At 41.6% G+C, this 13,726-nt stretch overlaps 1 protein-coding gene across 1 annotated transcript in view; it reads left to right on the top strand.

The window, feature by feature from the left end:
- acoxl (acyl-CoA oxidase-like) overlaps nt 1-13,410 on the top strand; it is a 45,065-nt gene extending 31,655 nt beyond the window's left edge. The window contains exons 18-19 of the mRNA XM_035754552.2: nt 7,780-7,881; nt 12,167-13,410. Coding sequence (XP_035610445.1) covers nt 7,780-7,881; nt 12,167-12,334 — 270 coding nt within the window. The 3' untranslated portion in view covers nt 12,335-13,410. The remainder of the gene's footprint in view (nt 1-7,779; nt 7,882-12,166) is intronic.
- The last annotated feature ends 316 nt before the right edge of the window (nt 13,411-13,726 follow it).

Raw genomic sequence — 13,726 nt, forward strand, 5'->3', positions numbered from 1 at the left:
ACATTGTGTAGAACTGGCAGACAGTCAGTCAGGCGACAGTGTGTGGATGCAAAATAGTAGCCTTATGTAAATGTCACATACTTGGAGTCAGAAGGGAGGCATCCTATGATTTCCTCTCGTTGGACAGACAGGTTGGGCATGGTGGATGACGTCTGTATACTCCTGATGCTCATGGTGCTTTCAAGACAACTTGGAACCTCAGAGTTGAAATATGCAAAGATTTTTTTCTCTCCATATAGCTTCCTATTGGTTGAATCTGATCATTTCGAGGGAAAATCTGAGCTCATCTTTCTACAATGAGTTTCCAAGTCGGACATTTCTGAGTTTCTAAGTTCCGAGTTGTCTTGAACGCGGCATTAGCTATTGAAGCAGAAGCTGACTGATGTCATACCTGCGGTCTGTTCAATGAGCCTAGCGTTGGAAATGTTCACATTCCAACACTGCTTAAGGGCAATTACATAGACTCAGATTTTTCATTATAAAATCTATACCAAACAAAAACCATTGATTTCAAAGTTTAACAAACCATAGAACTCTATGCACAATGACTACTTTTAACAATTTCCACTGAAATCTTTACAAACTTTTCATCTGCACAGTTTTTCCAGTAAATGTTTTAATTTGATTTACTGTGTAAATTATTGACTGCAGAGTTTTATGGCTTGTTAAACTGAAGTGAAATTCTGTTTCCATGGAATTGCCCTTAAGCATCTCAGCATTGACAACAAGACTACTTGGAAAACACCAGTAATCCAAAAAGCAAAATAGTTTTCTACAGTGATATTCATACACCATCCAGTAAGCAAAAACATTAAAGCACATACAGAAACCAGAGCTGTGGTGATGGTGTGGTGATGACTCTGTTAACATAATAGGGATAAAACCTGAGCAGTGTTCGAACTGTGTGAGTAGACTAAAAAGTGCCTCCATTGACTCATTCCACATTACGTGGAATTAAATCGTTATGCTTCTAACAGGCCTAACAGTTTACTGCTTTCAAACGCCAACGGTCGCATCTGCTCGACCTATCGTGTGATTACCACAATAACATGGTTTGTGCTGTTCATATCACTCAACCCTTTTATTTTGGGTCAGACAGATATGGCCGTAATGTTGGGATACAATTGGCATGTCATGAGGGTCCTTTTACACATTAGAGCATGACTGGGACTGAGGCTAATATTGTACACCAATATGATGTAGCAAGGCTGTGTCCAGAAAGCCTGACTATAATCTGACCTCATAGAAACTTAGAGGTCATAATGTAGGTCCCATAGTAAGTACATACCCTATGTTAAACTACATGGTTAGCGCCTTACATAATACATACATTGAGTGCACCGCCATGCAATCTCCATAGACAAACATTGTTAATAGAATGGCCTTACTGAAGAGCTCAGGAACTTTCAAAGTGACACCGTCATAGGATGCCACCTTTCCAACAAGTCAGTTTGTCCAATTTCTGCTTGAGCTGCCCTGATCAACTATATGTGCTGTTATTGTGAAGTTGAAACACCTAGGAGCAACAACGGCTCAGCCGCGAATTGATAGGCCACACAAAACCACAGAACTGGACCGCCGACTGCTGAAGCGCATAGCGTGTAAAAATCATCTATCCATGGTTGCAACACTCACTACTGAGTTCCAAACTGCCTCTGGAAGCAACATGAGCACAATAACTGTTTGTCAGGAGCTTCATGGAATGGGTTTCCATGGCAGAGCAACCGTACACCAGCCTAACGTCACCATGCACAATGCCAAGCGTCGGCTAGAATGGTATAAACTTGCCACCATTGGATTCTGGAGCAGTGAAAACGCATTCTCTGGAGTGATTAATCACACTTCACCATCTGGCAGTTTGACAGACGAATCTGGGTTTGACGGATGCCAGGAGAACACTACCTGCCCGAATGCTAGTGCCAACTGTAAAGTTTGGTGGATGAGGAATAATGGTTTGGGGCTGTTTTTCATGGTTCGAGCTAGGCCCTTTAGTTCCAGTGAAGAGACATCTCAATGGTACAGCATACAATGACAATCTAGACAATTATTTGCTTTCAAGTTTGTGGCAACAGTTTGGGGAAGGCCCTTTCTTGTTTCAGCATGACAATTCCCCTGTGTATAAAGCGAGGTCCATACAGAGGTCCATGGATTGTCGAGATCGGTGTGTAAGAACATCACTGGCCTGCACAGAGCCCTGACCTCAACCCCATCAAACACCTTTGGGATGAATTGGAACGCCATCTGCGAGCCAGGCCTAATTGCCCAACATCAGTGCCCGACCTCACTAATGCTTTTGTGGCTGAATGGAAGCAAGTCACCGCAGCAATGTTCCAACATCTAGTGGAAAACCTTCCCAGAAGAGTGGAGGCTGTTATAACAGAAAAGGGGGGGATCAACTCCATATTAATTCCCATGATTTTGAAATGAGATGTTCGACGAGCAGGTCCACGTACTTTTGGTTATGTAGTGTATATTGGCGGTCCTATTTGATTTGAATATGGCTCAAATGCAGTCTTCCTATGCCGTTCTTATAGTCAGTGCTGTGTTGTGGTTTTAGTCAGTTTCAGATTACTCCAAGCAATGTTGCTTACAAGGTCAGACATCCAATCTGATGTCAAATAATCTCTGATGGCCCCACGATGCTCTAATACTTACCATGTAGACCTGCCTTTAAAGAGCATTTTGGGAGGACTGTTATCGATAAGAAACTTAATGACCTTGTGATAAGTTTCTGTCCAGCCCTTTTTGCCAGGTTACCAGTTTTGCATAATAGGAAGAGAGTGGGAACAGAGAGAGAGGCCCGACGCTTCCGTGTGCTATTCACACAGCAATGTCAACACAATGTCATAATGGGCCAGACCTCATATTTAACAAGAGCTGCCACAAACACCCCTCGTCCTCATTTACCACAATAAATCACACACACCGGGAAATTAGCATTCAGTCCACTCAAGAAAGAGAAAGTTGCCAATAATTAAACATTACTGGTTACGAACCATATTTTATGGACCGTGTAGTTCCTTGTGGAGTGACGTAACATAAATCATGGTAGCTACGCAGATTTTGCGTCACTGATCATTTGGACAAATTACGATATCTGTGTTGATGTTAAAGATTTCTGGTTCACAATGTTTTACTGTCACTTTTGTCACATGAGAAAATAAAAATATGTCAGAGTTATCTATTGGAATCTCGAAATGACTACGCAATTTTTTGGCTAGCCTATTCATTATGGAGATGGTAGGCATCTATTTTTAAACCATTGCTTCGTGTATTGAACCAAATGGAATCATATGATGTAGCATCATTTGGAATCTGTGTCTGACTTTTTGTTTTTAGAAATAAAAATGTTTTCTTTTAACATTTTAAGCAAGCATGTAAGTGGCCGTAGGGAGCACCAATGTCTGACCAATTGTCTGACCTAGCGCCTGGAGACAAAAGTCAGACCCAGATTCCAAATGATGCTACATCATATGATTCTGTTACTTTGTTCCACACGCATGGTTACAAAATTGTTATGAATTGCAACCACTCTAAACAGATATCATATCAATAGTATTTATTTAATTTGATAGATTGAGTTTGATGTCTACTGATTACCTCATCTTCACCCAGTAATGTTTTATACCAGCTCTTACTTACACTGGTTAGATTTACGTGTATATGTACTGAACTAACACTGTTTATCTGAGGATGTGCAATGTTACACACATTTCTTGGTGAAGATTAGACTTCAGTAACTCCCATGAATAATCCATTATAAATAGTTATAAATACGTTTCAATGCTTTAAAAAAGTGTGTTTTTATATACTGGAATGCTAATTTAATATGTACTCTACTTACCAATAGTTTATTCATTACATTGTAAAGTGAAGCCAGTGATTTGAACCCAACATCTGAATACAAGGACATGTGATATTTAAAAAATCTGAGTTATGTTTAATGTGATGACACAGAGTTGGAAATCACCTTTTTTGAGGACTCAGTATATGTTACAATGGGAATAAGAATGACGTTCAGTGGTGATTCTTAATTTAAGTTTTGGTCAACAGAAACTGTGCGTGAACAACACATCAGCTGTTTATCAGAGTATTTATCTAGTGGACACCTTCTTGATGTCTATCCAACAAAGCCTTAGGTGTTTCCACAATGTTGTCGATGCTCCCCTAAAATGTTGTTGCTAGGATGTTTTCCCCCATATTACTTAGCTTGTACAATTACACATTGAATCAACTCTCGTCAATATTTATTTTCAAAGGAATTACTCTAGGCTGTAGGGCAGTTCAAACTCTCCCTGATACAGCCTCTGTCTGTTGTTTAAGCACAGAGAGCCTCAAGTGTCCCTGAAGCTTCTCTCCATGTGACTCGTTGTGCATCAATGAAACACTACATCTTATGCAACAAACAAATCAATCAATACAGCTTGTTGGACAGTACAGAACCAGCAACAGTGATACAGCTGTTCTCAAACAAAAGAGCTTTTACTGGGGTCCTTGAGTTTCATCCTGCTAAATGGGTATTACTGTTCCCCACCAAAACCATAGAGGGAAAAAAAACATTGCTCATTGCAGATACTGTGACTGCTTGTCCATTGTGCAGACCGTTAAACTACAACAATGCACAGTTAGGTTTTCACAATGCACCTGTCACAGTTCACCAGTTACAGGGCCTTCGGTCAGTATTCAGACCCCTTAACCTTTTCCACATTTTGTTACATTACAGCCTTATTCAAAAATTGATTAAATAAAAAGAAATCCTCGAGAAACAATACCGCATAATGGCAAAGCAAAAGCAGTTTTTTAAAACATTTTTGCTAATTTAGTCCAAATAAAAAACAGAAATATCTTATTTACATAAGTATTCAGATCCTTGACCTCAGGTGCATCCTCGTCATTGATTATCCTTGTGATGTTTCTTCAACTTGATTGGAGTCCACCTGAGGTAAATTCAATTGGTTGGACATGATTTGTAAAGGCACACACCTGTCTATGTAAGGTCCCACAGCTGACAGTACATGTCAGAGCAAAAACCAAGCCATGAAGTTGAAAGAATTGTCCGTAGAGCTCCGAGACAGGATTGTGTCAAGGCACAGATCTGGGGAAGGGTACCAAAAAACGTCTGCAGCATTGAAGGTCCCCAAGAACACAGTGGCTTCCATCATTCTTAAATGGAAGACGTTTTTCCCAACCAACACTCCATCCTAGAGCTGGCCAAACTGAGCAATTGGGGAGAAGGGCCTTGGTCAGGGAGGAGCTCCAGGGTTCCTGTGTGGAGATTGGAGAACCTTCCAGAAGGACAACCATCTCTGCAGCACTCCACCAAGCAGGTCTTTATGGTAGAGTGGCCAGACAGAAGCCACTCCTCAGTAAAAGGCAGATGACAGCCCGCTTGGAGTTTGTCAAAAGGCACCTAAAGACTCTCAGACCATGAGAAACAAGATTCTCTGGTCTGATGAAACCAAGACTGAACCCTTTGGCCTAAATGCCAAGCGTCACGTCTGGAGGAAACCTGGCACCATACCTACAGTGAAGCATGGTGGTGGCAGCATCATGTTGTGTGGATGTTATTCAGAGGCAGGGCCTGGGAGACTAGTCAGGATCGAGGCAAAGATGAACGGAGCAAAGTACAGAGAGATAATATAATAATAATATATGCCATTTAGCTGACGCTTTTATCCAAAGCGACTTACAGTCATGTGTGCATACATTCTACGTATGGGTGGTCCCGGGAATCGAACCCACTACCCTGGCGTTACAAGCGCCATGCTCTACCAACTGAGCCACAGAAGGACCACCCATACGAGATCCTTGATGAAAACCTGCTCCAGAGTGCTCAGGACCTCAGACTGGGGCAAAGGTTCACCTTCCAACAGGACAACGACCCTAAACACACAGCCAAGACAACACAGAAGTGGCTTCGGGACAAGTCTCTGAATGTCCTTGAGTAGCCCAGCCAGAGCCCAGACTTGAACCCCATCTAACATCTCTGGAGAGACCTGAAAATATCTGTGCAGCAACGCTCCCCATCCAACCTGACAGAGCTTGAGAGGATCTGCAGAGAAGAATGGGAGAAACTCCCCAAATACAGGTGTGCCAAGCTTATAGCGTTATACCCAAGAAGACTCGATACTGTAATTGCTGCTTCAACAAAGTACTGAGTGAAGAGTCTGAATACTATTTCAGTTATGGGGTATTGTGTATAGATTGATGAGGGGAAAAAATATTTAATACATTTTAGAATAAGGCTGTAACGTAACAAAATGTGGAAAAAGTCACAGGGTCTGAATACTTTCCGAAGGCACTTGGCATACATCTCACTTAAGTATTGAAAGTGCAGTGTCACACATCTGATGTACGGATGTTGACATTGCTAGTGATATCAAATGCATTGTATTTCTCATACATAGCACATGCTGAGTCTCTTGTGTGGAGAGATATGCTTGACTTTTTTAATGATGGCAATGGCACTGTGACATGACATTGGAAAAACAGCTGTTCATATCAACCCTTAATGGGAAACTCAATTAGGTTAGGGGGCTATGATTTCTTAATCCAGCCCTGCAGGTGCTCACATCTGTAGCATTATGGAAGGAGAGGGGACATTTGGGTCATAGCCTTGCCTGAAACTTGCAGAGAGTTTCCGTATGGGAGGTGGGAGGTGGAGATTTTACAGTTCGAGTTAGTATCTTTCTCTTAACATCTCCCCCAGAACTTAATCGAGCATTGTATGCAATTACGCAAGATTTTAGTTCTGGGTTTCTGAGATGATGGACTGTGTAGTCATGTTCGGTTTCGACTACTCTCACGCAGTGGGCAACCCTTCACTAGCCAAACTGTGTGAACCAAGGAAATGAGCAAAGCTGCCGAAACGTGATAAACCTCCTGAACTTTGTTCTTTATTTAGAGGTCAATGGTCTTGTTTGGTTCTCAGTGGAGAGCTGTGTCCACCGTGTAGAGTTGAGGGGCTGCTATCTCTCTCTTTCTCTCTCTCTCTCTCTCTCTCTCTATCATGTCTCTCTCTCTCTCTCTCTCTCTCTCTCTCTCTCTCTCTCTCTCTCTCTCTCCTGTCTCTCTCTCTCTCTCCTGTCTCTCTCTCTCTCTCCTGTCTCTCTCTCCTCTCTCTCTCTCTCTCTCTCTCTCTCTCTCTCTCTCTCTCTCTCTCTCTATTTTCCACTCCTCTCTTTTGATCTTCTGTGGCGGTTTGCTGTCATCACTATCACCTCTGAAGAGACAAGATATTAGACCACCCGTTTCTGTTTTTCCATTTCCTTCATGGTCCTCAGAATACACAGTACCAGCTCTGACCAGACAGGAACAAACATGTTATTCTAACACAATAACCGGATGCGTAGTCAGAAACGTGTGTGTGTGTGTGTGTGTGTGTGTGTGTGGTGCATTAAGTTGGGGGCCTCTGTGTTTAACTGATATAATGCAATAGTTGTATTACCTAGTTGCATTTCGCAATTGAAACATAATAATAATATATGCCATTTAGCAGACGCTTTTATCCAAAGCGACTTACAGTCATGTGTGCATACATTCTACGTATGGGTGGTCCCGGGAATCGAACCCACTACCCTGGCGTTACAAGCGCCATGCTCTACCAACTGTGCTACAGAAGGACCACATCAACTCTATTGTTAAATCAAATATACCTTGTGTCTTCATTTGAACAACTGATGTGCACAACTTGTGTGTTACTATAGAGGATGTTCTCATCCACAGCCTTTTCGTTGTGCTAGCAGGTAGAACGTGACACATTTCACTTCTTCTCCTTAGTTCTGCCTCCTCCATGGCACCAGTCTGGTGTACCAGGAGAGAGCCTGGTATCTAGAGCATCACTACCTGACCCCTGCTACCAGCCGACAGATACGCACCCAGGTAAGATATCTGCCCTATAGAATAGACTGCATGCATATGTTCTTGTATGTCTTCCTTCTATGTGTGTGTACCCACGTGGAGGGATAAACAGTGATTATTCAGTGATTAGTCAGTGATTAGTCAGTTTCCCTGATGTCTTGTTGTTGTACTGTCAGAGAACAACTGTGAAAAATGCTAACTTCAGATGGATAATTAGCATTGGTCAAAAACAAGAACCCCACTTCCATAGCCCCTTGTATTCCCACTGTCATTCCAGTTGTTCACAGCTAGCTGTGATCAAACAGCAGTGTTTATGACGGGCGCTATCCCACCCTGCAGAGCACGTCGGAGCCGATAAGTAGGGGGAGTCGACACCACTGTGCTAGCATCTAACCAGCAGGTGCTCAGGCTATGTGTTTACACTGCCTCCAGAGGAACAAAATGGCTGCTGCTTGCTGTGTCAATACCCCTCATTACTGCCAGAGCGGCAACTGGGAACAGTCATATCTGAGGAGACAGTTATTTAACATGGTCTTGGACTAGATCATTGGAACAGATGAAAATATCACTTGTAGACCCTGAACAAAATTAGTAGGAAAAGTGTACAGATGTAGGACCTTAATAGTTTGCTACATCAGGAAAATAATCCTGCCTCAACAGAAAATGTGAATTATTATGTGGATTAAAATGAATGGACCTTTTTGTAGAGGTTGATTTTCATAAGGGAAAATCAAGTTGATTTAACACATTTTAGAAGCCTTTTTAAACCTCAATACACTACAAGGAAGGTTCTCCTGCAATAGGGTCATCAAATGAAGATCCTACATCTGTTAGTAGAGAGAATGATATATATTTCAGAATAGAAGTGGTAGGCTGTGTTCAGACATTTACACAGGCTTGGTTCCCACACTCCTTATGTCAGGTATTTATCTATATTTAACTTGTGTTGTTATGTAACGGGCCAATCTGCTGTAACTTCCATTTCCTACATATCTAAGCCTCATATCCTCGTCTCTCATAGGTGAGTTCCTCTGAAGGTTGAGTGAGAGTCACTGAAAAACAGAACAGATAAGAGTGACTGTCTTTGCTTATCACCACACAGGCAGCAGTATTAAACAGGCTATGCAAATGCCCTTGCCCACCGGTCCTGGCTAGATGGGATACAGCTTTTGATGTCAAAAGTATAATTGTTTTGCATTTTACCTAACTGAAACCCTTTTCCTAACCTTAACCTTATTCTCCTAACCTGCTACTTTAATTCTCCTAACCTGCTACGTAAGTTCTCATAACCTTCGACGAAAAGTCAAATCTGACAAAAGCTGTATCCCATCTAGTCAAAACCCTGCCTACCTCACTGTACTGTGTGAGCCTGGACAGAAACCGGCTCCTCCTGTACACTAGGCGAGGTGGGTGATGATCATCAGATTGATCTCTATGCACGCACCTACAGTTTATGTGTGCCAACACACCCACACACTGCTGCTTGCTGTTGCTGTTCTTGTCAGCTCAATATTGGAACTGTTCCTGACGGTCCCTGTATTTTGTTTTTAATACTGTGTAGTAACAGTCTGCTTGAGTCGGAGAGACTTTATGAGGGAGTTGTAAAAGCCTGGTGTTCTCTAATGTGGCCCTCTCTTCCTCTACTTCATAACAAGAATGTCTGTTGTTGACTGTGAGATAGATAGTTAAATAGCATGGTGGCTCCACGTGGTCTTTCTTAAGGCTTACTAAAGAGAACAGTTGTAACATATAGATGTGGTTTTCTCAGCATGTGTCCAGCCCTTCCAGCCACGTGGGGGTAATGGGGTTCTCTGCATGGGAACCTGGGCTCTGCCAGGGGTGGACTGCTGTAGCTGTAAATAACTAGTCGTCAATAACCCCAAACGCACGCACACACAAACACAAACACAAACACACACACACACACACACACACACACACACACACACACACACACACACACACACACACACACACACACACACACACACACACTCTTAACCTTATAGCCACTGCTCACTAGCTGACACAGACTATTAATGCTGACTCTCCCTCTGTCCCCCCATCAATGTGGAGATGGTGACCTTTCCTCTGGCTCCTCTTTCTCTCCCTGTTTGTTTAAACCTGGCGCTCCTCTTGCTTTCTCTAGTCTGGGCGCTGCGCTCCTTTCATCTTTGACAAGTAGGGTGAGAAGGGGGGAATGAGACTTCAGAGAGAGCGAGAGAGAGAGTGAGTGAGGAAGGATATATGATCAACAGAGAGACAGGTTGACACCCTTCAGTACCTTTTATGGGGGGCTCTTTAGAAAGGTGCAGAGTGCAAGTACACGTCAAACATGCCCAAGCATCATTTAGTGCCTAATAGACTACAGATAAGATGGGGTTATGCAAATAAAAGACTGAAGAGTTGGTTAAATTGAACACTGTATCACAGGCCTGGTCTCTGTTTTTTTCATCAGTAGGTTACTTTTTTAGGACTAAATGATATCCAAGTTGTATTGCAGTATTTCACAGTCTATAAACTTCCCCATTTCCTGGAGGGGAAGAAAATAGCACAAATGTATGGTAACAAATACCAGATGGACAGGTACATACTTCGTTTTTTGAATGCACAGTAGATTGCCTTGTAGTCAACATAATGGAGTCAAATGTGCTAGTGCTTTTCTGCTTAAGAGCCACTAGGTGGCAGGCATTACAATGGGTCTTGAACAAGCTGTGAATCTGAGGGAACAATCACTGTTCATGAAATGAAGATTATCCATACAACTAGAGACCTCTATGAACAGTGACATGATACTAGATTAACTACATGAAAGCAGAATTGAGGATCTATATTTACTCAGGCCTATGATGGGCTAATATTTTGGATTTTTTAACAATTATGCTTGCTGTTGCCTCACTTCACAAACTGAATTGCTTACTAAGTGTTGAGCTGAAAAATGTTCAATAAATTAATTACAGCATATAAGGGGAAAAAATAAGATGTTTCTAGTCTTAAGAAATATACCCATCATTGTGTTCTATTTGTTCACACTGTCTCAGTGATTTGTGGGGTTGGCGTGCATTACTCACCCTTTCCACCACATTGGTTTTAATGGGTTTCTGAATTATCCACAGGCAATTCTTCTCCCACACCCCTATCCCATAAGGCTGTTTACGTTTACCCTCCTACTGATTGGGAACAATGACATCATAGGCCCTCCTGAGATTATTATGAGTATGACTGTCCGCATAACAGCAATGGAAAACTGGTCGGCCAATGAGGGAGGCTGCCTGCACCTGTGACATTAGTCAATTGCTAATCTCAATGTTTATTGCTATAATTAGGTTTGCCTATTGCTGTGTAGTTACCTTCCTGTTTAGTTGCACAGTGAACACAGATAGCTCAGATTGGGTGTTGGTTCCAGCATTTTCTTAGAACAAGAGACTTTGAATATCAAAACAACAAAGTCAGTCGTCACTAGTTACCACAGCCACAAAGTCACAAAGCCTGCCTATTTCTACAATGTATCTTCTTAAAAGGAGATGTTCTACCTAACCATAGCCATAACCCTAACCTTAACCACACTGCTAACCTTATGCCTAACCTTAACCTTAAATTAAGGCCATTTTTCTCCCTCTCATACATTTTTATGATATAGCCAATGTTGATGTTGCGGCTGTGGTAACTAGTGGAAACCAAGAAAGTCAGACACATTGTTTTAGCAGTTACAGTTAGGAAGACTAAGTCATTCTGCACTATGATGTCCCATTGGTATCTTTTATAAACTCCCATAACGCCCCCAATCATGCAAGTACACTTTGTTGATAGGCAGTTGAATCTGTTGTAAGTCTGAACTCTAAAGACAATGGGCTCTGCTGTTTAGCTCCTTGAGTCAGTCTGGACGTTCTGTTGCTACTGGAACACTTAGATCCTCAGTGCAATACAACACCTGCCACCTGTCTGCCCAGAGTTGACTATTGTCTGTGTCTGTACCGCCAATACCATGATGGCCAATGCTTCTTACTCAAGACGCTGAATCATTCCCCCTTCTGGGGACTGTTGTGAAAAGTAGAAGATTGTACTGAACTTTGACTTGAAGTTCATCTCAAATCAAATCAGATTAATTTGCATTATTTGTCTATACCTTGCCCTAAATTGTCTAGAATTCCAATAGATAATCATTATAAAAAACACCAATTCAACCTTTGACACAAGCTACTTACAAGGTAATTCATATCAGCTTTATCCATGGCTAACCATTTTCTCACATTGATTGCATTGATTTATGTAAATGTAATTGACTCCTATTGTGTTTATCCTCCAGCTGTTGGAGCTGTGTAGATTGGTGAAGGATGAGGCCCTGAAGGTGGTGTCTGACTTCAACGTTCCCTCCTGCTGCATCCAGGCGCCAATTGCTGGGGTGGCCAACCCCCGGGCTGAGTGGGCCTTCTACTCTGCACCGGAGCACCCCATCAGAGCCTCCAAGTTATGAGCCCCACTGTGCTGATCTAGGATCTGTCCATATAATATTGTTCATCATGATCTAAAGGGCTAAACTGATCTTAGATCAGCACTCCTACTCTGAGACACTTTGTGGATACGGGCCTTGCTCACTGCTTGACTCATCCTGGTCTCAGTGAAGAGCCATGGGCTATGTTACAATGTCCATATTAGCACACCACTTAGAATAAAGCAACTTATTTGGCATGCATTCTAAGTGACGTAGTGTGGATATTAGAACAGAGCCCATGATATTTTGCCTAATCTGGACACGGTCTGAAGACTACAGACCCAGTTGTTGTCTAGACTAGTGCCATTAGCCGCAGGCATAATACACAGGACAGTCTCATTTTGATTCATTTCTATTTAAATCTCTTATCAGTTCTCAAAGAAATGTTGAAATGCTTCATGTTTGTTATACTGTCAAATCATTGGGTTTTATTTGATATGTGTGCATTTGGGAGCTTTTGTACTTTGCTTGGTCCAATTCATTACATACAGTGGATGCCTATGTGGCTCAGAATAGCTTGACACAGTCAGTGTTGCTTATTGAAAATGTGCTAATTTTGTTTGTACAAAAAAAAGCTTTGAAATTAAATGTATTCATGACACTAGTATATAGAGATGCACTTTGACTGTGAATCTCTCTGCCAGACACTTTCCCTCACCAACACCAGCTAGACCGTGATGGCCAGCTGTTTGATTCAACAACATACAACAATGGAAATTACACAAGATATGTTTATAATATATTTTATTAATATGAGCACAGTGAGCAAATGGTTTGTGACACAATACATGTGGGAAGTGTAGGCTACTTTATATCCTTAAATTTTCTGATCAGTTATCTGCATAACATGTAGGCCTGTAATGTTGATTGACTCTTGATGAACAAACATTGTTTGCTCTGTAGGTTACTTGCGCTTGCATATACATTAAAACTGTTCCATGACAAAGTGTCATCAGTTTTGTACTGTATCTTTGTCATATCTGAAAATCAATTGTCACTGCTCTTAATAAATGTACTTAATAGGAATAAATGTGCTGTATAGTGTGTCTTGTTTCGCACATGTTTTCTCTTTTGAATTTTTTATCTTTGTTGAAGACTTGCAGTCAACAGTTAAAACAAGAAGTTAAAGTAGTCTGCTCAATATTCATAAAATGACATACAATGCCGTGTTTTAATTTGTTGTGAACCAGTTATATAATTCGTGTTTCATTGTGCAAATGATCAACACATGCATGATTGTGAGAAGGAGTAGCTGGCTTTTTAACACTGTCTTTTGAAATAGCTGTTCTTCTAACTGAGAATGTGTGGGCGAAAGTGTGAAGAACCGATCCAACAACTCTCTCAGGGGCTCAATGATGTGTACTAAATGATTCT

Source organism: Oncorhynchus keta, chromosome 36 (assembly GCF_023373465.1).
Source record: "Oncorhynchus keta strain PuntledgeMale-10-30-2019 chromosome 36, Oket_V2, whole genome shotgun sequence".
NCBI lineage: Eukaryota > Metazoa > Chordata > Actinopteri > Salmoniformes > Salmonidae > Oncorhynchus > Oncorhynchus keta.